At 41.6% G+C, this 26,885-nt stretch overlaps 1 protein-coding gene across 2 annotated transcripts in view; it reads right to left on the bottom strand.

Moving 5' to 3' along the window:
* Positions 1–26,885, bottom strand: part of ASTN1 (astrotactin 1) — a 306,213-nt gene that overhangs the window by 199,052 nt on the left and 80,276 nt on the right. For both annotated transcript variants that reach the window (XM_073011748.1, XM_007989385.3), the window contains exon 2: positions 3,304–3,491. In XM_073011748.1, coding sequence (XP_072867849.1) covers positions 3,304–3,491 — 188 coding nt within the window. The remainder of the gene's footprint in view (positions 1–3,303; positions 3,492–26,885) is intronic.

Below are 26,885 nucleotides of genomic sequence, written 5' to 3'. Positions count from 1 at the left end.
GGTAATAAGATTTCATTTAAGTGTATTTCACCACTCAATATTGTTACAAATCAAAGACTTTTGCTATCTTCTGGCATTTATAATGCTGTCATCCAGATGCCTCAATTAGCTGCCTACCTTTCCTCCAAAGGGTATGGTATAAAGTGTGCCAAATACAGTCTACCAACACTTGAGTCTCTTAAGAGGAAGCCATCAGAGACTCCAAGAACAACATCTTCAAACAGGATACCCTCAGGCTTGATTTCTAAGCTGAAGGCAGATATACAACTTCAGTCTTTGAAACTGTTTCTAGAATAGAATCCTAAGGATGAGAAAGGCAGTGTGTGGGGTGTGTGTATGGAATGGTAATGGAGGACAATGAGACGTCTAGGTGGGCTGCAGTAGGCTCCACTAACCAAATCATCTTTGATAGGGAAAGGAGGGGGTAGGGAGGAAATATTTATATCTCCAGTTCATCCTGAGATTCCTGTTCTGTGGAAGTCAAAGGCCTTCATGATTTTTTAATGGAGATGTTGGCCTGTCCGCATACAAGAGGCCAACCCAAAGACAACACAAGTCTTTCCTACCCTTACGTTTGCCTATGCCCTTTTGTCCTCTGTCTCTTTAGCCTGGTTAAAAACAAAAGAGAATAAATTAAAATTAAGCTGAAGGAATCTTCTCTTCCATTTTATTTGAAAAATAAACTATCATTGGTGGTCTGCCATGGGTGACAAGTAGCATATGAAGGAGAGGTCTCAGAGATAAGTTTAAAGTTGACTCTTGTTCTTTCTCCATTTCAGTGTCCACTGTGCACTAATTCTTGCTCAGGGGATCTTATTTGAAAAAAACACTACAATGTAGGATTTTTCATAGAAGTTGTTTTATTTTAAGGGCACAACCTATTTCCTAAAGTCTTTGGCATTTTTGATCAGCATACATATTTTTTAAATTTTTTATTTCCATAGGTTTTGGGGGAACAGATGGTGTTTGGTTACATGAGTAAGTTCTTTAGTGGATTTTTGTAAGATTTTGGTGCACCAATCCACCCAGCAGTATACCCAACCCACAAACATACACACACACACACACACACACACACACACACTTCTCTAGAGAACTGACTGAGCACCTAATTCCAGGGATAGATGGTAGGGTGCCTCCTACACTGAAGATACAATGTGGCAACAAGTACAAGTTTCAGGCCGTTTGTCTTTCCGCAGATTCTTGCAATATGCCCCCAGCCCTCCCTAGACTCCCCTTCTGACATATTGTTTGTCTCAACTTCTTCTATTTAGGGTTCTTCCTTAAAATAAATCGCAATATTTATTTTTGGAAATCGCTATACACCTTTCTTTACCTTAAACATTTCATCAGTGTGACAAAGACTGGTTCTTTGAAATGGTCTCAAACCAAAACAAAACAAAACCACCCATGACCACCATTGCTTCCCACACTGATGGCAGGATGTGGATGGCTGGCGAGAAATCCACCATTGTGCCCTTCTTTTTAGTCAGACCATATTATAAATTTGAAGACCATCTGGCCTCTAAATTAATCACTCCAGTCAATGCCAGGGTCAATTCAGCTGACCTGCCTGAATCCTGCCACTCTCTGGATACTACAAGCTACAAAAAAGAAGACAACCTTCTCAGGGAGGAAAAACACTGTTCTTTAATAAGGATATGCAAGTACTGTAACTTCCATGCTATAAACCTTGATTAATTTGTAAATGTGAATAATAGCAACCTCATTTACCTGCCTGACATCTGACCTTATCTGGATATTAAGGCTCAACATTTGCAATTCAAGAACTCTTTTCTCCACCATATAGTTTAAACAAAGTGCCTCGTGTACATGCAGATAACCCGTCAAGCCAGTTACTTACGGGGACGCTGGTTGAGGAAGAAATAGAAGGCTTACATTTTGAGATTTATCAGAGATTTTATAGAGAGATTTTCCATCTTTGGATAATGGGCATTCTTTTATATCTAAAATGCACTCAGTTTCCCTCAGTCTTATACATAAAACTAAATAGCATATAGTGATGGTACTAGAGCAACAGATGAAATAAGGTTTGAACTAAGACTCAGGTTGGTTCTGTGTTGAGTTTCCTAACAGTGAAATAATCTATATCCTCCCGTATACATGGTTCATAAATAATCAGTCAGGTCTCAACCTGCTATTAGGCTATCCTAAGAGTAGACAATGTGTTTATTTACCAACACAGTATCAGCACATAAAATACCCAGTGTAACAGGTTTTATTCATCTCTTCACTGGGAAATTCATTCATTTATTCCACAAATATTAATGAAGTATCAACTGTGTGAATGCATTGTTCTAGGTGCTGGGGACACATCAGTAAACAAAACAATACTAAACAAAAACCCTGGCCTGCAATCATAGCACTTACTTTCCAGTGAGATTCTAGAATACAAGTTCCTAGAATGTTAGAAAGAACCTTCCAACTTTTTTTGAGGCTTCAAATTCCTAAGTAGGAGAAGGAATGTTAATAGTAAAGGATCTGAGTTGAGCTAGAGAGAGGTGCAAGTGTCTATTGACATGCCATCTATTGTAAGAGGAGAGAAAGCCAGTTTACTGGCTTCCTCCTGGCTGGGAGAAGAGAAAACAGAACTTGGTAACGGCAAGCAGCTTGGAGAGTCAGTCATTTAACATTTTTGGAGCAACTACTCTCAGATTCTCCAATATACTAATTGGATAATTCCCATCTATGACAATCCATTACCCTCATCTAATTTTGTTGTTGTTGTTGTTTGAGACAGAGGCTCACTCAGTCACCCAGGCAGAAGTGCAGAGGTGCAATCTTGGCTTACTGCAACCTCAGCCCCCTGGGTTCAAGCAGTTCTCAGGTCTCAGCCTCCCAAGTAGCTGGAACTACAGGTATGCCCAGCTAATTTTTGTACTTTTAGTAGAGATGGGGTTTCACCATGTTGGCTAGGCTGCTCTTGAACTCCTGGCCTCAAGTGATCCATCCACCTTGGTTTCCCAAAGTGCTGGGATTACAAGTGTGAGTCACTGTGCCTGGCTGCCCCGATCTAATATTATCTCTGGTTTGTTAAAGTTTCTTCGTATCTGAGCATGTTCCTAGAGAAAACAGTTGGGGAATGGTACTGTTAGAAATAGTTGCAATTATCACTTATATCACAAGTGGATGCATTTCCCACAAATGGGAAATTTGCTTATTAACATGATCAATGATCATTACAGAGTTGGGTCTGATACAGTGGTATCTATGACACCAACACCCTTAATGTCAAGGTAACATAAGCTATGGCCTGACAGGCTGAGGCTGTGCTGCTCTTACCATGACTGAGATGTGGAGGATCCTCAGCTCCTCTTCTGCTGACTCATGTTGGGGTTCTTCAGTGGGGTCTTGTCCAGGAAGGCTTGGGGCACCATCTTGGTGATGAATGTGAAAAAGCAAAGTGCCATTCTCCAGCCACTGCTGCCTCCAGCGCACCAAAGGGATATCCTCTGTGTTCCCTGAGATCTCTAGAAGATGAACACCAAAGGCACAGGTGAGAATTTGGATGAGACCAAGTTTTTCATCTTCTTCCTCATCACTTGTACCAATTAGTCAGTTTCGTCTGAAGCCAACAGAAGTTTCCAACAGTGTATAGTTAGGTCAGATTTTACTGCTACTCCAAACCACAAGGAAGAGAAGAGACCCTGAGAAGACGACAATTATCTCCCGTAGGTCTTTCCACCATAAATCTAGTGAGCCAGGCTCTCACCCATTGAGAAAAATATCAAGGTGAAAATTCAAGTTCTTTCCCTTATTTCTATGATCTTTTACACAGCTCAGTTTGAATACCTGATAACCCCCCGAGGTAAATGCAAGGTTGTTTGCCTCTTGTAAGTTTGAAAGTATGAGTTCCCCAGCAATTATTCCTAGACATACCAGTAAATTTGCCAAGGAGAGAGTTGGTAATTACTATGCAGACAACTGGCATTTATGGAATAGTCCTGGGAAGTTACTGCAGAGCAACTGGGGCTGGCAGGTTATTTCTAAAACCACAATCATTTGCTGCATAGTCCACTGGAGATGTTTGCTAACTTGCTGTGACAGGTAAAGTAATGTTTTAATTCCCTTTAATTTTTTTTCTTCAGTTTTGCAGAGCAGAGTTGGTATACATGAAGAAGACAGTGAAGAATCGGGCCCTTATCACAGATACACTCACTTGGTTCTCAGGGATGGAGACTGAGGCACGAGACAAGCATCAATGACGTAATAGCAAAATACTAAAACTGACTATGCCCCTAGCACTGTAGTTGGTGCTAAGGTAGTACTGCAAAATACACCGTGTGTATGTTCCTCTCTTTGGCATTCTCAAGCAATATTGTATCAAAGCTCTGAGACATAACACAGCAGAAAAATCTGATTAACCTCATCTCTCCCAAATTTCTAGGGAACTAGCATTCTGCTGAACACATGTTTAACAAGCCATTGCTTTACAAATTTTTTCTTTTTTTTCTGGCTTTTTATTTTTGAGCAAGGGTCTCGCTCTGTCATCTAGGCTAGAGAGCAGTGGTGCAATCACGGCTTATTGTGGCCTCAACCTTCTAGGCTCAAGCAATCTTCCCACCTCAGCCTCCCAAGTAGCTGGGACCGCAGACACACCTCACCATGCCTAGCTAGTTAATTTTTTTTTTTTGTAGAGACAGGATCTCCATACGTTGCCCAGGCTGGTCTTGAACTCCTGGTCTTAAGCAGTCCTCCCACCTTGGCCTCCCAAAATGTTGAGATTAGAGACGTGAGCCATATGGCCTGGCCATTTTTTTTATTTTAAAGGCAAGGCTTCTTCAAAAATTTATTACCTTTGGCCAAAAACAAATAATAATTTCACAGACATAAAAGAGATTTAATAAGACACACTTAGAATATGTTCTCTCATCAAGTACCACAACCATAAAAAGGAAAACAATTTTAAGTATTTACTGAGTTTATAAATATATTTCAGTATCTGTGGGAGGGCACAACTGATGTTATTTATTTATCGATTGGTTTGTTTATTCAACAGGCATGAATTGGCCATGTATTATGCACAGGCACTGTCCCAGGCACTCAGATACTAATCTAAACGAGATCCTCAACAAATTCTACAAAGCAGCCCACCATGAGTGAATGTGACAAGTGTGACACCAGTGGCAAACTTTTGTGGGAGCACAGAAGAAGAAAAGAGTAATCTCATCTGGGTAGAGGGTAGAAGAGGGGAGGAAAGTAGCCTCTGAGGATGATGATACTGGTAATGGGTTTGATGGGCAAGTGGACTTCCTTTCAATAGGTAGAGAAGTAGGGGAAGTATGTTCAGGCATTGATAGGAGAATAAGGATAAGGAAAAGGAAGAATATCAGCTGGTCCACTAAGGGTAGGGCAATGAGAAGGTTTTATACGAGCCACAGGTCATTAGCCTGTCTCAAAAGACACTGATATGATTCCCTGTCTTGTCCTACCATCCCACAGATGAGGGAGAAGGTACAATTAAGAGTGTGAGGCAGGGCTAAAAGAGAAAGGGATCAGAGCTCCCTTCCATCTGTGGCCCCTCCCTAACTACCTAGAGGACTCAGTCATCCTACTGGGTTGCTAAGCTGTGCATGAACTCAGACAAAGCATCCAGGAAGCTGTAGTGGGCAGAGGGTGTGAGGACAGATGATCCCCTGAACCCCAGTCCTGGCTTTCTATAAGTATGGCCCCATTTATTAAGCGAGGCTGTGACACAGACTTCTCCAGGAAAAGAGTCCCTCTTTCTACTAAGGAGGCTTCCAGATTTCCATGTGGGGAGAAACCTGTGGGCATGTCTGTGGGGGTGCATGCTTGGAGCAGCAGTGACCTACGGCTCTTCAGAGGAGGCCTGACAATCACAAACTCCATTTCCCACACGGGCACTTATCCTTCCAACCACTTCTCATGCCTTCACATCAAAGCCCCAAAGGCTCCTCTCGAGATACACACCCTCCTCTGTGAGTGCCTGTCCTGTTATTGCAGCGGAAACCAAACTCTGTCTCCTAACCCCAGACATAAAAATCACAAGCTGTCATAGCTCCCACCAGAGCACCTAATGACAATTAAATCACCCACAGCAGGGCACCTCCAGCCTCCTGTCTGCACCTGTTCCACCCCAGTGTAGGATTTATCTCATACACATCTGAGTGCCACTCAGCCCTTCCTGTAACTATTCCAAAGGATCTAGCACCTCATACCTCTAAAGCACTTGGCAAACCAGATTTTTATTTCCCAGGAGATCCTCATCAAGTAGGTCAGGCTTATTACCTCTGTTTCCATGGTGGAAGCAAGACAAGGTTCCTAGACCAAGGTCACCCCAGTCTGACACAGAACAAAGGCTGAGGTGGATGAACAATTAGTCCCCTCCACCCCCAACACATGCACCAGACAACATAATCTCAGAGCATGCACAGACAGAGAGCACATCTGAGTAGATAAATCCATGTAGTCTTTTAGGAGTTTCTGTGTTACAATCTTTTAAGTTTTTGTACTAGGTCTTCATATCCCATGATTTCTTTGAAAATTGAGATATAATTCACATACCATAAGATTCACCCATTTCAAGTATATAATTCAGTGGTTTTTAATATATTCATAACGTTGTGCAGCCACAGTCTAATCCCAGAACATTTCATCTACTCAAGAAGTTCCATACCTATTAGCAGTCCAAGTTTTTCATGAGGAAGAAGGTCTTCTGCTCCAGGGTCCTAGACATGGTAGCACCAATGGAAGAACAGGTATAGTGAAGGTTTGACAAAGTACCTTCATGGGAGGTGGGCTGAGAGCACAGCCTCTGGCCTCAGCTTCCAGACCAACCCTCAGAACCTCTCTGTGGGTTATTCATGCCCATCTTTACAGTGAGTTCATGATTCTGCCTGGACTAGACTCACCATAGAGGGCAAAGGATGGAAGGAAGAGGGCACCATGCCTACCAAGGGTGCCCATCATTTTTCATTTTCAAGATGAAAATGATAGCTTAATGATAGCTTCCTCCTTGGCTTTTCTTTTTCCTGGCAGATCTGACACAGAAGCGCTACAGTGCTAAACCAGGAACTTACTTATGTATGCTACATCTTGCCTGGGTCAACCAATGAAAAACCACACAGGGCACAGTAAGTGTCTTGTGAGTTTCCTCACCGATAGGACTGAGATCAGAGCTTGGAACATCAGTGTAATCGTACTGGTCTAGATGCCAGCAGAATATCTCAGGAAGAGGAAATGCTCAGAAATTGCTTCACCAATGCAAGCCTGCCATGAGGCTTGCAAAAGCAAATTTGGGAGGTGATAGTTATGCCCGCCCAAGGCTAGCTGAGGTTGCTGAGGAGGCTCAGATAGAACCTTTTTCACACTGTACAGTCAAGTCTCAATGAGATCCTACATAGTCATCTCAAGTCACCACAGGTGGCAGGAGCACCAATGCCCTCATCACGCTGTGGGGTTGAGACATCCAAAAAGGGAAGGTATCCTGACTTCTGGTGTGTCCATTTTCCTCCACAAACCTCACATCCCTCAGCACCCCCTAAATGTCTGGAACTTCCCAGAATCTATGGAAACCATGGTGCTAGTTACTCTTGTATACAATACATATTTTTGGAGCACACTATATTTGCCACATTCATCAAATTGTGTTACAAGGTCCCCACTCTAAAAGAGATTTCAATCTAATAGGAAACTTAAGACATGATCATGAAGAAGTACTCTAAGCAGTAATAGCAGTGCTGAATGCAGAGTGGAGCTTGGCAGGGCATAAATGGATGGGAAGGAACCAAATGGGAGAAAACATTGGAGAGGCAATTCCAGATGAAGAGAACAGTGTGTACAAAGGAACAGAAGGATAACACATGTTTGCAGAACCATAGGAGGTCTGGTTAAGCTGCAGGGGGGATGAGGTGGACAAGAATAGCCCAGGACAGCAGTGAAAAATGCAGATTGGTGACAACTGCGAACATTGTGAATGCCCATTTAAGGAGTTCAGAAGTAATGGAAAGTCACCTATGGTTTTATTATGCAGAGGAATGAACTAGGCCACAATTTAGAATGATTACGAAGACCCCGAAAGAGAATGGCAGGAAACCAGATGCAATAAGGTCTTACTATAACTCTAATCCTATATTCTGCGGTGACTAAAATAGTGAGTTGAGGTGCAGGAGGCCTAGGTATGGTACGAGTAACCTTGAATGAGTTGCCTTGATTTGAGTTTTCTTGTCTGAACAAGGAGGATCTGTGTCAATGAACTTGAAGATTTTGTTGTAACTTTGACATTCTATGATTCTAAGTCCACAACGGTGTGCCTCATATGACCACCTATAAAGAAAAGTTTAATATCTCAAACCACGTCAAACCTTCTCTAAGTCTAACCCAAACTCCACTTCTCCTTTCCCTCTGCACACAGGGTGGACAGGCTTGGGAGGATTTGATCAGAGCCTTCAAGAGCTAGGCCATGTTCCCACTGGACCTCAGGCTGATGAGAAAGACTCTCATTCATGCTGGTACAGATGCATGGTTTCTAAGAAAGATAATTTAGAGCTTCTGCATGCAATACAGAATTGGAATAATGAGATCTTGGGCAGGGAAAGTCGCAGTAGAGAATAATCAGGGATAGGGAAAGGCAGTGGGAAGGAGAGTGAGATGAAATCACTTTTAGATTAGCCTTAGTCATTGTTCTAATGTTAGCTTGTGGATTGTGAGCTTGCAGCGCTTTTTGTGAGGTTAGATTAGGACACTGGAAACTTTGCTTCAAAAATTCCTCTTCCAGGGATTACAACTTCCCCATACCATCCAAGTGCCCTGTTCCTTCTTTGGGCATTCCTTCACACTGGCAGTCCCTGAACTGAGCTGCTAAGAAAACACATCATGTCAGGATCAGGATTTCCCCCAAAATACAACCTCACTGAGGACCAGATCCACGATGCCCTCTTTCAAAGAATTTGACAATTTGAATTCAAATATGAATTTTAACCTGGAAAATTGTCAAATAACTTTAATTCACTGGAAGGCTTAGTGTGACTTAGAGCAGTCCTGGCATTCTGGGACTCTTTCTCACTCCTAGCAAGGCTGAGTGCAAGCTGAATCCAGCTGAGTACTAATGAGGCTGCTGTGATTGCTGAGGTCAAGGCAGGAGGAAGCATTAACTAGTCAATTTTTAGCCTCATGTTGAGGGCACCTGATGAACTAACCCTGCAGTCTGTCAAGGTTGAGGTTAACACTCCCTGATGGCTATGACTGACTATTAAAAGACTTCGCTTAAATTAGGAGTTTCAAAGTTACTGTTAGTCTAAGAACCCTTATCCAAACCAAGTCTAGTATGGTTTCTGAGGGGGTTTCACAGAGCAGAGTTAGGGAAGAACTGGATCAGTTGGAGGACAAATAAGATGCACCCCTATGAGGGGAACTTGCTGCTGGGGGTTGAAGGGTGTCTCTGGGTTATTACTTTTGCTGGTTGTTTTCAGTTTTATTAAGTGTGGTATTATGAAGAGCCTTATAACCTCTATGAAAGAAATACAATGGAAAGGAAAAGAGGCATCTCTAAAAATAGAATCTAGCTACACCTCCACCCTCTGCTATCTCAGCAGCCATTATGAGCTTCCCTATGTGATAAAGATTGAGCTCCGAACTTTAGTAGTGATAAGCCTACTGTCAAACACTAAGAATAACAAATGGGTCTTGTCTATCAGATACTTACTATCATTAAGGTAACCAAAGATAGGCCTATGATAGAAATATCCCCTCTTCTGTTCTTTTTTACTTTCCTCTTTTTCCTTCTAATTTCAGAGTTTGAAAGATACTGATGGTAGGTCTAGTTTCCCACATGGTTTCATAATGGTCTTCTCACTGAAACTATTAACAGCGGTATTGACTTTCAACATCTTTGTAAGAAAATAACCTGCTTAAGTCAGGGGTTAATAGCAGTAGGGGATCACTAATTATCCTGCAAATCTTCACCTTAGTATCAAGCGTGACCCAAATCTTAACATCTGTGGAAAGGGATCCTCTAAAGACCCCGACGTGTTTCATAACATAATGACAGGAGCACATTAATGTCCTGGCCATCTGTGAAGGAAGATGCGGGACAGATGAAAAACAGACAGAGGAGAAAGATGCAGAGAGGAGGAGTCAGGGAAAGTGAGGAAATGAGACTAACCCGGGAAACAATGGCCATGGACTGAGCTGGTTGAGCCTCCCTGCCTCTCACCATAGGGACCATCTGGTATGGAGTTCTGAAGTGCTAAAATCCCGCATCCCAGAGTGAGAGCCACAGAAAACAGGGCACCCTGCTGGGCTTGAGCCAGCACAGATGTCAGAAACGTTGATGGTTTGCCTGAAGTTTGTGCCTATATTGGCCTGGCTAAGTGAACAACAATATGGAAGACAGCATAGCCAGGAAACTCTTTTGCAAAGATGTTCAGAGAACAATTGGGAATGCAGTTCTCATTGTGGTTCCTGTATTCAACTCATTGCCATAGAGCTGCTTCCTCTCATCTCATTATCATTCCTCTTTCTCCAAACAGGCTTGAGCAATGGCGACAGAACTATGTGGAACAAAAGCTTTAGAGCAAAATGGCTTAAAATTTCAAAAAGCTTTCATCCAACAGAAGCACAGGAAGTTCATTTTTCAAGGAACCAGAATCTTCTTGACTTGCTGGGATTTGGAATAGAAATATCCACTTGTGACTAGGAGAAGGATAACTGAATTTCTATTTCCCTGTTTGGTGACATTGCCCTTAAGGGCAAAAACAACAGAGCCTCAAAGCATGAGTGATTCAGTGATAAGAAACGATGGCAGGGTAGAGAAAGCACTGGACAGGAAGCCTGAAGAATGGGACTGTTGTAAGCTCCCTGGAACTCACTTTCTCATCTTCAAATCATGGGACTAGATTTCTCTAGGAACTGTCCAGCTCTAACCATGTTATTCAATGACACAAAACCAGACATGACACTTGGCTCTAGTTAGACCCCAAATCAGATGCAGGCTGTTTTTTTCTTTTTTTCTTTTTTTTTTTTTCTGTATGGCACCTGGATAAAGGTCTTTGCAGAAATTTTTCGAATCAGATGATTTTTTTCTTGGAGTTGGATTTTTCTTTTCTTTTTTATTTTATTTTTATTTTTTGAGACAGGATCTCACTCCACTGCCCAGGCTGGAGTGCAGTGGCATGATCTCAGCTCACTTCAGCCTCTACCTATGGGCTCAGATGATTTTTCTACCTCAGCTTCCCAAGCAGCTGGGACAACAGGTGCATGCCACCATGCCCTGCTAATGTTTGTATTTTTTCTAGAGACGAGGTTTCACCACGTTGCCCAGGCTGGTCTCAATCTCCTGGCTCAAGCAATCCACTCACATCGGCCTCCCAAAGTGCTAGAATGTTTCAGCTCAAACCAGCCTATCAACTTATAAGGTAAGGAGTGGCTGTATTGAAACTCATGAGAGTGACCTATTGAAACTCCAATCAAGAGTCCCCAGTAAGAAGAAAAATCACCCACATATACCTACAGATGCTTCCAAATACTTTTCAATGAATTATTAACCTTTGATCAGTTATGTTTATGTGCATAAGGGTAGCCTGATCTCTCTCTCAGTGGCTCCATCCTTTATAGAGCTAGACCCTAAAACTCTGCAATGTTAACTTCCTTTGAAGCTGCCCATCCACCTGCTTCTCTTTGCCAAAAGGCTAGGATGGACTAAAATGAACCAACACAAGAAGCAGGAGTGATGAGAGAAAGGAAATAAGCACCCTGGAGAGTCCATAGTTTGTTGTCTCTGGGGGCAGTTGGGGGTGGGAGCTGTGGGAAGCAGAGGGTGGCTTTTTAAATCAGTCTTGATGGAAAGCAGTGAAGCTTTCTATGGATGCTGCTGGAAGTAGGTCACTCTACGCTACTCTGTGCTGGCATGAATAGCAATCGAGCAACTACACGAACATTCTATTTACCTAGCCATGGAGATGAAAACATTCCTGTGGGGGAAAAATGCAGCCAAAAGGTTCTGACACAACCAGACAGATGAGGAGGCATTCAAATGACTTGTGATTTCATCCAAAATGATTTGCTTGTTCCTACCACAGTGTTTCTCTGGATCTTTTCAAACCTCTGCAAAGAGTTTATCCACATGATACTCATTAAAGTCTCATTTGAAAGGGTAAAAAAAAAAAAAAAAAAAAAAAAAAAAAAAAAAAAAGCCCAAAGCTTTTTGAAAAAGGCAGGGTTATCTGAGTTGCAAATGTACTGGTAAAAGGATTTTTCACTTATATCTATTCCTATTCTCCACTGCCACCCGACTGACCTTTGTAAATTGAGATAACAGCAGGCATTTAACAGAATCTGACATCAAGTAAGGTATGTAATAATATTTAAACTTCATAATGTTAAAATATGTATTTACAGATCATTTCATACATTGTAATGAGAATAAGTCATTTTGAAGCCTGAAGTTTCACGACTGGAATTCTGATTTGAGCTTTGCAACTCCTTGAGGTCCACTCTCCTGCAGTGATGCATTGGAAGCAACGTGGATGCCAGAGTTTTGGAAAAGCCAGAAGACTGGTCACAGGGTGATTGTAAGAAAACTGTAAACTAGACCCAGTGAGCGATCTGTTCATTCTAAATCCTCTCTCTTATACTCCAGGTCTTTCATTAACAAAGAGATTAGTATTTGCTATAATTTTCTGATTCTAAACGATTTCAGTAAGGTCCTCGGTATGGCTCTTGCCTTATAAAATGAATGGAAAAAAGAATTGAAAATGACAAAATATCACCTGTAAATGGGTTACAAAAGAAGAATAGCCTGTCGCCTATCCTAAACTGTTTTGATTCATCTCCATTTCTAATTAGTTCTCATCCACATGTATTTCTCTTCTTATCATCTAGGATTCAACTCAACAAGTAATAATGTATCTATTATGCACTGGCTCTGCTAAGAAGCCCTTTCAATATTCATGAACTAACTTAATCCTCAATGACCCTTTCATGTGAGTATATCTGTATTTTAGAGACAAAGAACTTGAGTTCCAGAATAGTCAACCTACTTGACCGAGTTCACCCAGTGAGTAAATATCAGAATGGTAGGGGTGGCAGTGGCAATTGAGCGGGGAATCTTAGGTCTCCTGGTTTTAAGGCCACTGTTGTTTTTCACTATCTGAACGTTCATTCCCTCACTTCACAAATCTCAGTCTTGGGATAATACAAACCAAGTGCTTAGCAGTACCTGGAGTTTAATAAACACTAATATCATCATCATCATCTTCATTAATACTGTTTGTTGTCATTATTACTATCACTCACATAAATCCTAAAACTGAGCAATAATCTTTGACAGAATCAAGCAAATTATACCTTTAAATAGCTTCAGCTCTTAAAAGTCTTCCTAAGTCCAGAAACTATAAGTCCAGGAATCAGCTCTGTTCAGTTGAGAAGCCCAGACCAAGTCACATTTGTACATTTCTGTAAGTGCTGGTTAGCAAGCTGAACAATCTTTAGATGTCTCTGATAAAACTCCACTTACACTCTCTATGCTTTAAGACTTGGCCACGGAGGCTTTCACAGAGGGATGCCATGCCATCCAGACCCCTTCAAGGCTTGCATGCAAGGCCAGCCCCAGGCAGCTTGTTGTCAGGCACTTAGCAAGGCACTCATGAATTCAAATGGGCAGGTCCTTCCAGGAAAGGTGGTGATTGTGGTCAGAGAAGAAGGAAGGAGCAAATGGGGGCAATATTAAAATAATAGCTATGTTTTTATCAGTAGTAAACTGAGTCCTTCTCTGTAGACTAGTCTGTGTGAGCACCTGTTATCATAAATGCCAAGAAGTACCGCACTCAAGTAGAACCTTCCATTCTCATCCTCACTCTAGGGAACAGGCTTTCCACCCCATTCCCACAGAGGCCTGAGCTTACCTTGCTGACCCTAAGCACTGCCTTCTGGCACATACAAACAGGCAGGGAGCCCAAGCTGGAGGGCCAGTCATTTCTCTTGGCTCTTATTTCTAAGCCATTTTCTCCTACAGAAAAGGGGGCTTAAGTGACCTCTAAAGCTTATTCTCACTGTAAAACTTTCTGGTATTTTTTTGTCTCTCTGTGATTTGCAATTGCCATAATGGGGGCTGAACCTCAAGTTCCTTCAGAGTAAGGCTGAGACATGATAGTAATCTTAGGTATCTCTGTTGCATCATTTAGCCTGGGAAAGTGGAATGGAAAGGGAATTCCACAAAGACTCAAGCACGTGAAGAATACCTTATTATCATCCCTGTGTTACAACTTGCAAAGGCCTTTCTTCTAAGGTCCTCTTTTCATTCATCATTCCTGTGTGGTAGGCTTTACAGAATTAGAAATCAGAAGGCCAAGGAGGGTAAGTGACAGTTTCAAGGGTTAGAGCTAATGAGATGGAGATAACAGCCTTCTGACTCCTGGCACAGTGCTCTTGCTACAGACTGTGCTGTCTATGAAACTGATGTTTATTTACACTGAGAAATCATGAGCCACTGTGCTTGTATTTCAGCTTAATGACTTAGGTATACAGAAGATATACATCAATAGTAAACACTGTCAGGAGTTTGAAGAGTTTGGGCTTAGAGATCCAAGATTGAAATTGAGTTATTAACCAATTCACACTTGTGTACAAATCATATGGCAATCTGATGTGATTTCATTGTGACAGACTCTCCTGAAGAATCACATCTGCATAGTATTTGGTCTGTTACCGGTCTAAAGACTCTCCACACTGCCTTGGGCCTATTTCTATAGGCTAATTTGTGTAAGGTGCTCATTACTAAAGGGCTTTAAGATGACCTCTAAATGACCTGACAGGCATATCTCCATGGAAACGTTGATCTAGCCATCTAATCCCTGCTGGGAGAATGATTTAAAAGAAATACAAGGTCACTTGATTGCTAAGGTGTCTTGTTGCTCAGCTGGGAATAACATACATTGACAGGACATTTTCTTTATTATTGCCCCTTCTATATTTTCTATCATAATTCTAAAGCCCTCTCTCCTCTACAAGCCCTCCAAACAAAATACACTTTAAGGGGCTGATAATGAGAAACAGGAGCCATACATTCTACACGAATAATGTCTTTCAGAAAATAGATGAAGACTATGCACCATGTGGCACCCATCAGTGATGCCACTCCTCACACCTACGTGTGCTGGTCACTGTACTGCTGCTTGTGTCTGAATGTTTGTGTTCATATTCTCATACTTCACAGTAGCACTGGCCCATTAGTTTGAGATTTTAACTAAAACAATGTTAGTTGAGTTTTGCAAACTGAAAAAAAAGTGCTGAGTTTTCTTCCTCTGATGTGTAAGAGCACGTCCCAAAGGAATATGGCTGTAGTTTCATATACAAGCTAGATTGTAAACAAAAGTGACAGTAACTGGAATGAATGGATGATTCACCTTAAATCAGGATACAAAGACAGAAATTAGGGACAGGTATACAGCATTGGTAGCTTCTCCATCTACTCCTCATTCTAGAGCCAAAAAGGCACAGAGCTGGAGGTAATTCTGTGCTAGGGAACATTCATCCTCCCAGACATCAACCTTAAAGCTGAGATCAGTCTTAGCTACTTGGCAATGGACTCTGTCTCTTTCATTCATAAACTGCTTAATATTTTTTTGTTTTGTTTGCTCTAAACTCATCCTCCTTGGGTTTCAAAAACTTTGACTCCTAGCAGTTGAATATTTGGTGAACAAGGTCACGTATACTCCAATGTGATAAGCCTAGATCACATTCCTCTATTAGTCTGCCTTATATCAGAAGACTCATTCATATTTCTTTCATCCTTATTTGGCTATTGCATCTAGTATGTGCCAGGCTTTTTATTCTACCTTCATAGAACCATACCTACTTCCTACTGATGATTACGGTTCCTTTTCTGTGCATGTTCACTGGGTTCACTAAATGCATTCCCTAGAGCGGAGTAATGTAGCACTGCAGAAACAGGGAGGGTTCTAATATCAGGAAACCAAAGTCTGAGGCAAGGCTCTTGCCCATACTACCTCTGAAGGCTTTATGCCTCAGTTTCTCTATCTTTCAAAAAGTGAAGATAACACAAACATCTATCACAGGGCTGTTACAGTGAAAATGTACATGGAAATGCTTAGAAATATGAGTTATCATTATTAGTAATACTAATATTATCATTAAAGATTAGTGACAAGAATAACTTTTTTAAATTCCTGGTTAAAAAAAATTCAATACAGTTCTACATAAGGGTAGAATACTATTGTGTTCCTCATGTCCTTCATAAAGACACTTGTTCCCCTTTTTTAGCCACGACTTCATGTTGGGTCAATGTTTTCAGAGAATGATTTTAATGAACTCTAAGTCATTTCCTGAATCATTAATGATATGACAAAGATCCTTTTATTTCATAACTATAGCTGGAGTCTTTACCTGTGAGGGCATTACCTTGAAGTTGGTCACAGGAAAATCATCTCCCTCTTTTCTGCCCTCTAATACTGATCTTCTCACAGTCTGTCTCCATTAACTTGACTTTTTAGTACAAGGTTCAGTATCATCTAAATCATTTATAAAGATTGTTAATCATATTGCTTTCATAAAAACTGAGGCTCCATGCCCAACAAATATGGTAACTCACCATTTTTTCAAAAAATAGATCTTAAAGGGAGGATCTATCAAAAGCTTTTTAAAAATCTAAGTCGATCTCCTTGATCAGTATGTATGGCACACCCCTACAGGACACTCACTCAGGCTTGGTTTCTCTGTACAGATTCCCACCGTTACCATGCCCTCCTTCACAACTGTACCCCCTTACACTCATGCTAGGTTCCATTTACAAATCTCATCCGTTGGTCATCAACGTTAATGGTCTGTCTGACTCATTGAGGGGACACAGTCCTTGCAGACAAGGATCTTTTGCTGGATAAGGTTGAATTAGATAATTTGATGTCACCTTTCCTAACTTCTCTGCAATTCTTCATGATGCATGTATGTATTTTATGTAGTACCAGGAATTTAACTATTTTTATTTGGTTGCCTGATTTGTGGTATTCTCAGTATTCATTATTACTTATTGTAGTACTTCAATTTCAAGAGGTAACATGCTGTTGAAATATCACAAATTCTTCAACAAAACTGAAAATAATTATTTCATCATTACTTTTCTCACTTTTTGCCTCCACAATAATAAAAGAATTTGGTATTTTCTAACTGGCACCATTTTCTCATATCTCATGGGATCTCTTATTTGTAACCCTGGTGGTTACAAATCTCTATTTGCAGTCAATTAATTTATATTTAACACCCATTGTTTTGTACACAGTTATTTAATAATCCATTAAATTCTTCCAGTTTCTTACGTTTTTTTTTTGAGATGGAGTCTTGCTGTGCCTCCCAGGCTGGAATGCAATGGTGCGATCTTGGCTCACTGCAACATCTGCCTCCCAGGTTCAAGCTATTCTCCTGCCTCAGCCTCCTGAGTAGCTGGGATTACAGGCACACGCTACCACGCCTGGCTAATTTTTGTATTTTTAGTAGAGATGGGGTTTCACTATGTTGATCAGGCTGATCTCAAACTCCTGACCTCCTGATCTACCCGCCTCGGTCTCCCAAAGTGCTGGGATTACAGGCGTGAGCTGCTGCGCCTGGCCATTTCTTGCTTTTTAAAGAAAAACTTGACTTTTAAAAGGTTCGGAAAAAAAACAAAAACAAAAAAATATACTAAGTAGCTTTGCTTTCTTTGCTGGAGGTTTCCTTAGTCATTTAAAGGAAGAATGATATCCCACTTTGTGTTGTCTTTGGTTTTTCATAACAAATTGAACCTGAATTTGGAGGGAGAAAGCTTCAGGCAAGAAGATTGCTTTTCTTTGTTTGAACAACATTTTTTCTTTCTTTTTCTTTCTTTCTCTCTCTCTCTCTCTCTCTTTCTCTTTCTTTCTTTTTTTTGACAAGGTCTCGCTCTGTTGCCCAGGCTGGAGTGCAGTGATGCATTCATAGCTCATTGCAGCCTTCAACTTCTAGGCTCAAGCAACCCTTCCATCTCAGCTCCCTGAGTAGCTGGGACTACAGATGTGCACCACTGAGCCTGTCTCTTTTTCATTTCTTTGTAGATGCAGGGTCTTGCTATGTTGCCCAGGCTGGTCTCAAACTCCTGGCCTCAAGTGATCCTCCTGCCTCGTCCTCCCAAAGCACTGTGATTACAGGTATGAGCTCCCAGCTATGAACAAACCTTTTGATCTTATGTGAGGGATCCTCAAACTGCAATAGAAATCCCTCATACCGGTAGAACACGGTGGCTCACGCCTATAATCCCAGCACTTTGGGAGGCCGAGGAGGTGGATCATGAGGTAGGAAGATTGAGACCATCCTGGCTAACATGGTGAAACCCTGTCTCTACTAAAAATACAGAAAATTAGCTGGGAGTGGTGGCATGAGCCTGTAGTCCCAGCTACTCGGGAGACCGATGCTGAAGAATCACTTGAACCTGGAAGGTGGAGGTTGCAGTGAGCCGAGATCGTGCCACTGCACTCCAGCCTGGGCAACAGAGCAAGACTCTGTCTCAAAAAAGGAAAAGAAAGAAGAAAAAAGAAATCCCTTACACCATCCACCATCCTCACAGAAGCAAGCCAGAAAACCTACCCTGCTTTGTCTGTGCTGGGAAACAAATGAAGGGGGAAGCGCATCCTTGGTCAGAATGAAGGGTCAGTCATTTGAGGCAGGATGGGAGAAGGAAAGATGTTTCCTTGCTAGAGTTTCTTTTTTTTTTTTTTAATTTTTTGAGGTAGAGTCTCACTTCATCACCCAGGCTGGAGTGCAGTGGCAAGATCTTGGCTCACTGCAACCTATGCCTCCCGGGTTGAAGTGATTCTCATGCCTCAGCCTCCCTAGTAGCTGACCACAGGCCCGAGCCACCATGCCCGACTAATTTTTGTATTTTTAGTAGAGATGAGTGTTTCACCATGTTGGCCAGACTGGTCTCGAACTTCTCACCTCAAGTGATCTGCCTGTCTCGGCCTCCCAAAGTGCTGGGATTACAGGCGTGAGCCACCCATACCTGGCCTTAGAGTTTCTAAGACCGTGTTATAGATGATAGAGCTAAGATGAAGGGACTTTGAGAAGTAGCTCACTCTGCCTCTTTAATTACCCTGTCTAGAAAGAAAGTCTGTCATCAGGGTCGGAGACTGGCTCTGCTGGAGAGATTGATTGGAGTAAGAGACTTTTTCGCCCAATCTCAATTGCTTCAGTTTTCCTGGAATTGAGGCAGGCCATAAACCTATCAGTGACTCAAGAAAATTGAAGCAATTAAGTCTGCAGGTGTGCATATTTGTCATATTAATGATGGATCTGTGTTAATATAAGTCACAGAAGCTTTCTGCATGCCGCGTTCACTTCTGCTGGGGGTGAAACCACCTCGAGGAGGCGCTGCAACTCCATCATGCTGATATCAGGGATTTTCCCCTTTGGTCTCAGAGTGACTCCCCTCCTTCCCAGTTCTGGCCTGTGATGCTCTCCCACTGCTGCTCCAATTGCAGTCACATTTTTCAGGGATGCCTAATTTGACTCTGGTGATGAGCACACTAGTTACTTAAAGATACCTAGTTAGGTATAGAAGGAGTATAATTTGCCAGCATAATTTTGGAGTCAGACAAACCTGGCTTGACTATCAGCCTTTTTACTTCATACTAGCTTGTCTCGAACAGGTTATTTAAGCCCCATAAGGATTATAACATTTATTTTATAAACTTATTGTGAGGAAGAAATAAAGTAATAAATGTAAAGCTCTAAATTCAGTGTCTCCTGGTTATGGTCACTTTAATGATTTCTCCTTTTCTGACCTTGAAAACATTTTAGCTCTTAGAAAATTAATTTCCAGTCATTCCTCATAGGCTGCCAGACAACTTGAGGGTGAGGAACAGTATTAGCAAGGTTCATGAGAAGACAGTAGGCCAGTGCCTCGGATGTGTCAATCTTGGTGACTGTCAACTGCCCTCTCCGGAGTACGCTGCCTCTTCCTTTAAAAGCCAGCCAGCCTTTCCTGAGGCCCTTCATTCCACATGACCCCCTAGGGATGGGCACCTCACCCAAGGGCAACCTGTCTGTGGGATGAGCAGTGATCTACAACGTGGTTTGACACAAAAAGGTGAGTCATCAGATTCTCACTCGTAGGAATGTGAAATCGGGAATATGGAACAAATCAGGCATAAGTCAGCAGAAGCAGAGCTCAGAGAGACGCACAGGGAAAGCACACACGGGGAGTCTGGGCCATAAGAGCCACTTCAAGCTGGAGAGACAAGGAAATAGGAAAAAGGTGAGTAAGCAAACGCTTCGCGGTAGAGAAAAGACATGGGGTGTAAAAAGAGAAGCACCAGGTACAGTGGTAGGGAAAGGTGAGGAAGATGTATGATAGGAGATGGGCACATTACTGAAATGCAGCCCAGGAATCTCCCAAAGCCCTACCCCAGAGCCCCAGCTGTCCTGGATCCAGGCCCACCTGTCTTGAGGGTTGGCTGACGCACAGCTCCTGTGCCTTCATCCCTGTGGGGTCACTGCCCCTCGCTGACATGTGTGTCCTCACAAACATTTCCCAGCATTGAGCAACTTGAGCAGGCCACTGTGCATAAGCAACTGTGCTGAACCACTGAGATGTGAACACCCTTTGGGAGATCTGGAATGCTCAGAGAATTCTGAACATCTAGGCACCTCACTTGATGGCCTAGATCATGGAATCCCATGGAGGGCTCTTCTGATCCTCTGTCACATATTATAGGGAAGTCTTTCCCTCAAAAAGCAACAAGTCAATACATGCCGCTCTATGGGAAAGAAGTGATAAAAATGCTTATTTAGACAATGAGGGAGTAAACTAGATCCCAGATTTCTTCATTATTGTAAAGTCTAGGTATGGCCCTTTTTCCAGTCTGCAAAATGGGAATCATGATAGCACCAACAACGTCAAACCACAATATGCTGCATCTGTAAGGTCGTAAAAACACACCAGCAGATAATGATGCTGGAAAGGAAATACATTCCTTTTTATTATCAAAGAAAAGATTTTCCTTTGCCAACCCACATAACTTAACAGTCAGCAATAATGAGGAAGGAAACAAAAAATGTACTGTACATGACAGCCAAAATCAGAATTTGATAAAATATCCTACTTCTAAAGGGATACTGTCATGTAAAAAAAAAAATCAATTTGAGTAGAAAAAGTCTGGTTTGTTTATTAGTTTTGCTCCTAATGCCACCAAATGGACCTCAATCTGAAATGGCTTTTGAAATCAAATTTGCTGTTCTCCAATTCTGCAACTTACTCTTTATGCTAATTTGTCTGCACCTGCAGGGACAAAGAAACTGGCAGCATTGAGCATGAGATCCAGGAAGAAAAAGCAACACAAAGATTCAGGAAATGAAACCAGGACTAAATCATATTAAGTGTATAAAGGTTGGACTTTTATAAAACAAGGAAAGAGTGGATCAAATGACTGAGAGAGTGTTCTGACTGTAGAAAATGCTAGAGCCTTGGTGAGGGAGCTGATGTCTTCCCATGTCCTAGAAGAAGAATGGCAGTGTGGGGTTTATGGAATCAGGAAGGCCAAGTGCTGGGACCAAGCTGGGTCTCCCTCAGCCTTCACATCCCCTAATTATGAGAGTCATTACAAAAACGTCTTAAAAGATTCCTGCTCAAGAACTTAGCCTCTATGAGTTGGGGTTAATTCTTCCTTCCAACTTAAAAAATCTCTTCATTTAAGGCTCTAGTTTGAAAGGAGAAGTACCACAATTTCAAGGAACAGACTGCCATCCTTTTCCCATTGTTCTCTGTTATATGGGCCCTCAACTCTCTCCTTTCTCCTGCTTCTTTCTGCCATGCCACTGGGTGTGGTCAGAGAGTATCTGGACTCAAATCTATTATCCCAAACATTATAAAACCTGAGAACACAAGTACTACAAAGATACTTGAAAATACTGTCCTCACTTTACAGATGCCCAATTCCTTCACAACATGAACTCCACGCTCCCACTGAAAAGACAACAAAAGCTCAGAAAGTTAAGCATTTTGCACAAGGTTATACAGAGCGTTCACTCATAAACAATCCAGAGAAAGAATCCCACACCAGGCCTTGTTCTGTTATGTTGCCTCTCAAAATTCAGAAAAAAATTAAAAATATAATTCTTTATATTTCTATGGTGCTTCCACTTTGAGTATTTTCTCCATCACTCTATCCAGTATATTTAATTTTAGACTTTTTACATTTCTACATTATAAAGCACTGTTAAAATTCAAGTTCTGTCAACAGCTGGTAGCTGTTGAAATACAATAAATGCTGTGAATGTTATGTGTTATGTGTTTAATGCTCAAGCAAAAATGTCAATTTTCACCTTGGATTTATTAAACTAGGGGAAAAAATCAATTGGGAACGTAAAATGTTCAACAGCCACCCGCCTACTGTCCTTCCTCTTCCCCTCCTAAGTGTCCCTTCATCATTCCCCTCATTCCTCCATTTTTTTTTTTTTTTTTGGTATATCACCAGGCCAAAAAAAACAGGTATCACACTCTCAACTAAGACTGTGTTTAAAACAAAATAAAATGAGCATCAGGCTTTTGTCCATTGTTTGATTTTCATTAGAGCAGCTGCCTTATTTCCTTTAGACCAATACTAGTTTCTTGTAGAAGTAAGAGTACTGTTATGGTTAGTATTAAATAATTGCATTGGATGCATTTCTATAGCAAATGACACAAACTTATTTGTGAAGTACCTCTTTTCTGTTAACTGATAATGAAAGTCTGTGTTTTCCATATTTGTGAATATGAAGAAATGGAAAATAAGAGGTTAACTGACTTTCTCAAAATCATGCCACGCAACAGGATTAGAGTTAGAGTTCATAGCTCCTGCCTCTCCAGTCCAATTTGTTATTGGAGTCACAGAGGAATGTCTTTTAGTGAAACTTCTTCAGATTTTATGTCCCTAATTCTGTTCTGTTTCCCTAGGGAGGAAGTGTAGTGAAGGGGAAAGAGAATGGGCTTTAGAATCAGACAGACGTGGTTAGACTCCCAACTCTGACATTTGCTAGTCAGATGATCCCAGGCAAGTTATATAACCTCGAAGCCTCTGGGTCTTCATTTGTTAGGGTAGATAACAGCACACACTTCAGAGGGGTGTATGAGGCTTAAATGAGACCATGTATGAATCATACTGAAGGCACTCAATACATGTGTGCACCCTCTGTCTGTATTATTTTTCTTGGACAATTAAAATATAATTGACTCACCAGAGAGATAACAAGCTCTAGAGATTGGGGACCCATTTTCTCTTATTTTCAATTTGCTTGTGAGTTCTAACATTTCAACCTGAAAACAAGATAAGTTTTGTAGAGAAAATGCATTGGTGGTACCACTCTAAAAGCCAAGGCCTTCTCATTCGTCAGCACAGAGTAGAAAAAACATAACCTGGCAGAAGAAAGGTCAAGGAGCTCTTGCTCGACTTGATTTCTGGTGGGCTATCTGAACTTTCTTTTATTTGGTTATTCATTCATTCCTTTAAAAAGTATTTTACTTTTTATGAATTGTATTTCATGCCAAATACTAAAGATTACAAATATGAATGAGCTTGCCCATAAGAAATTTATAGATCAGAATGGGCAGGGGAAAAAATTAGTAATGGAATAAAGGGTCAGTTGCCAAGAAAACACAGGATGGAGTCAGGGTATAAAACAGGAGGGTATAAAACACTTATAAAACAAGAGTGGCCCATCTTCTTAAGAAGAGAGCATCAGGAGGGCTGAAAAGAAGAGGCAATATATGCATGAAATTTAAAGATAAGTGAGCTACACTAACTAGCAGGGTATGGGTGGCAAGGGGAAGACACCCTGGCCACATCTTGGCTAAGTTACAGAGTCATGCAGTGATGGCAGGGTGCCTTCTGAAGACACCAAGATGGCTCTTGGTAGGTTGTACAAAGATGGGGAGCTCACCAGAAGCCAGGCTACTGGGGATATCATATGTCATATTTAAGAGTTTGAACTTTACTCTCTAGATGAAGGGGATTGAAAGACATGGCTGCATTTATGCTTTTAGAAAGATGGCTGAAAAATGCAGAGTCAAGCTAAGAGTGGCTTAAGGGCTTGCTCTTGGAAAGGAGAACAGGGAAAATGCAGAGGAGAAGTGAAAGGGGAGGAATTAGCAGAGTAAGTCACTGCTTGGATGTTGGGGTTAAGGCAAGGGAAGACATGTGGACAACCCCAGAAGGTTAGGTCAAGGTTTATGCTAGAGAGGAAACACAGCCTGGAGGAACAAGATTGGCTGAAGGAGCAGAGGTCTGGATATGCTGAGTTTGAAATCCACATTGGATTGTCAGATAGGAAAATTTAAATGGACCTTTCAGACATTTAAATGGACATGTCAGAAGTGCATGGGAAAATTCTTGTCTAAAGGCATGCACAAGTGATGGTAAGTGGAAGCCATGGTCATGGGGATGGAGGAATCTACCTGTGAGTGTGCAGTATATAAAGATGAGGACCCCAGGATGATAGCAGGCACAACACTATCTGTTAAGGGAAAGGCTTCTCTGGACCTGAGTTTCCTCCTCTATTAAATGAAAGGGATGGGCTCCATGCTTTCTTAGGTTCCTTTCACCTCTAAAATGTCTCATTCCATGCTTTTTTATTTGGTTCCAGTTTTCACTCCCATGGCTCTCTTTTCTTTCTTCCACCTTCGTTATTTTTGGAAAAAGCTGTTTGAAGCTTAAGCTCTTCTGAAGTAGCCCCTTGATCTTTCTGTCATAAGGACACTCACACAAAGGGTACAGCATGGAGACTTTGCAGAAGAAGAAAAGGCAAGCAAGAATCAGGTCAGGTATCAGCTCCAGGACGTGGACCTTCCCATGCCTTCAAAGAAGCCACAATATCATGGATTTCCCTCCCACTCCTCAGTTGTTCAGGGGAGATGTTTTTGATACAAACCAGAAGAATAACACTGGCCCCTTGCATTAAATACTCCTGGCTTCCCTGTAATACTCTCCTTCCCTATGCTGGAGGGAGCTCTGCCACCATAGATTATGCCTAAGGTATTGGTACCTCATTACTTGCTAGTAGATTTAAAAATTACTAGGATCATAAAACTTTCATGGGCTATATTCCCATTTATCATTTAGCCCACTCATTTTCTTATCAATGCACAATATTTCCTACTTTTCTACATCCTGTCTGCATAAGGCATATGTGGATGTTCTCTGTAGAAAATACATCCAAATTCCTATTAAACCCAAGATAAAAGAGAGAAAATTCAATTTATTTTTTGTATACTGCCAGTTTCTCATTAGCCTTGACTTCTTAAGCCCTCAGGTTATGGACCAGTGCTTATTTTCATGGCTGCATTACTAGATTTTATTACATTTGTACTGAGAGGCAAGATAGTCTCATTTTATATCTGGAGAAATAGGTTTAGTGACCTGGTGACAGCAACTGGCCATGGATCAGTATATTTTCCTTATTATGTGAGTCTAGGGCCATATGTTTTTGGTTGTCTGGGCAGAGTATAAAACCCACTGCTCATCACATACAAATTCAACACTAGTGATCTATCACCCTCTTTCTGGAATCACCCAATGTCAGGAGATGATGGCCTTCAGGATTATAATTCTGGAAGGGAATCTGTTGTTCTAAAAGCAACAGTCTTTTCTCTATGCCAAATCAGGTCATGCACCATTGAGAAAAAAAATGCTTCATCTCATTTTTGAAAATAAAAACACTGATTTCAGGCTTTGGAAGTTAAGAGTTCCAAGTATGAAGTCAGAAATTAAAGAAATTGCAGCAACTGGGGCTTTCCCTGTATAAAGCTGTGACTAAGCATTAGGTTTCTAACCCCTGGAATAAAATACTTTTCCTCTTATGAAGGACCTTTGCACAACAGGCAAGCAATAGAAAAACCTTTTCATCCTCTTTTGTAAGGATAATGGAATTCAACAAAGTACCCCAAATCCTGAATTGTCAACACACTCTCATAAGTGGACAACTACTCTCAGTGGTAACCACCTGGGGTCAGGAGATCAAAATTATAGATTAAATATGGAACTGCAAGGAAGTCCTAACATCACCTGGCCCAAACTCCTGCAGAAAGCACTTCTGCCTCTCAGAGAGAGTCAAAGGTCTCTAGGGATAGATGTTTTACATCCTTCTCCAAATCTTTTTCTGTAGCATATTTATCCTAACTTACTAAGGTATTTTTCTTCTTTTGTCAGAGTAAATTCTCCCTTGCTGTCATTTAAGCCTGTTCCTTCTGGCATTGTCTTCTGTAGAGATGGAAAATAACAAGTTTGGAGGCTCCTTATAATATCTGCAAATACATGACCACCTCCCTTTGCAGTGCCATCCGCCTCTGGCTCCAAGGCACAGTGCTGCTCTAGCTCCCCACTGAGTGGGAGTTAAATTCTCAGAGCCACACTTCCAAAACTCCACCAGGGAGTGAGTGCTTGCAGGTGTCACAGTTTGCACTTGGAAGGAAAGAAAGGCAAATGGCCACACTGAACAAGGGCAAGAGACCCATCTAGTTATGCTTTACCATGACTCCAGCCCCTCCATGTCTCCCACCAAAGGCAGAAGGCTGCTATGTGAGCTCCAGGGGTTTATGTACCTTCCCAATCACAGAGGTGCCAACAAGTGTGTCTCCTCCCAAAGAGAAAATCTCCAGAGGGGGTATATTCTGAGCCTAATTCTTGCCTTCATAACTCGAACCTATTATCCCAATCCAGATTTATCTACATCATTCTCAGCAAACTATCGCAAGAACAGAAAACCAAACACCGCATGTTCTCACTCATAGGTGGGAATTGAACAATGAGAACACTTGGACACAGGAAGGGGAACATCACATACCAGGGCCTGTTGTGGGGTGGGGGGAGGGGGGGAGGGACAGCATTAGGAGATATACCTAATGTAAATGACGA

The sequence above is a fragment of the Chlorocebus sabaeus genome, chromosome 25 (assembly GCF_047675955.1).
Source record: "Chlorocebus sabaeus isolate Y175 chromosome 25, mChlSab1.0.hap1, whole genome shotgun sequence".
NCBI classification, from domain to species: Eukaryota; Metazoa; Chordata; class Mammalia; order Primates; family Cercopithecidae; genus Chlorocebus; species Chlorocebus sabaeus.
The sequence above is the reverse complement of the archived record's forward strand: the minus strand, read 5'-3'. Positions and strand labels throughout refer to the sequence as shown.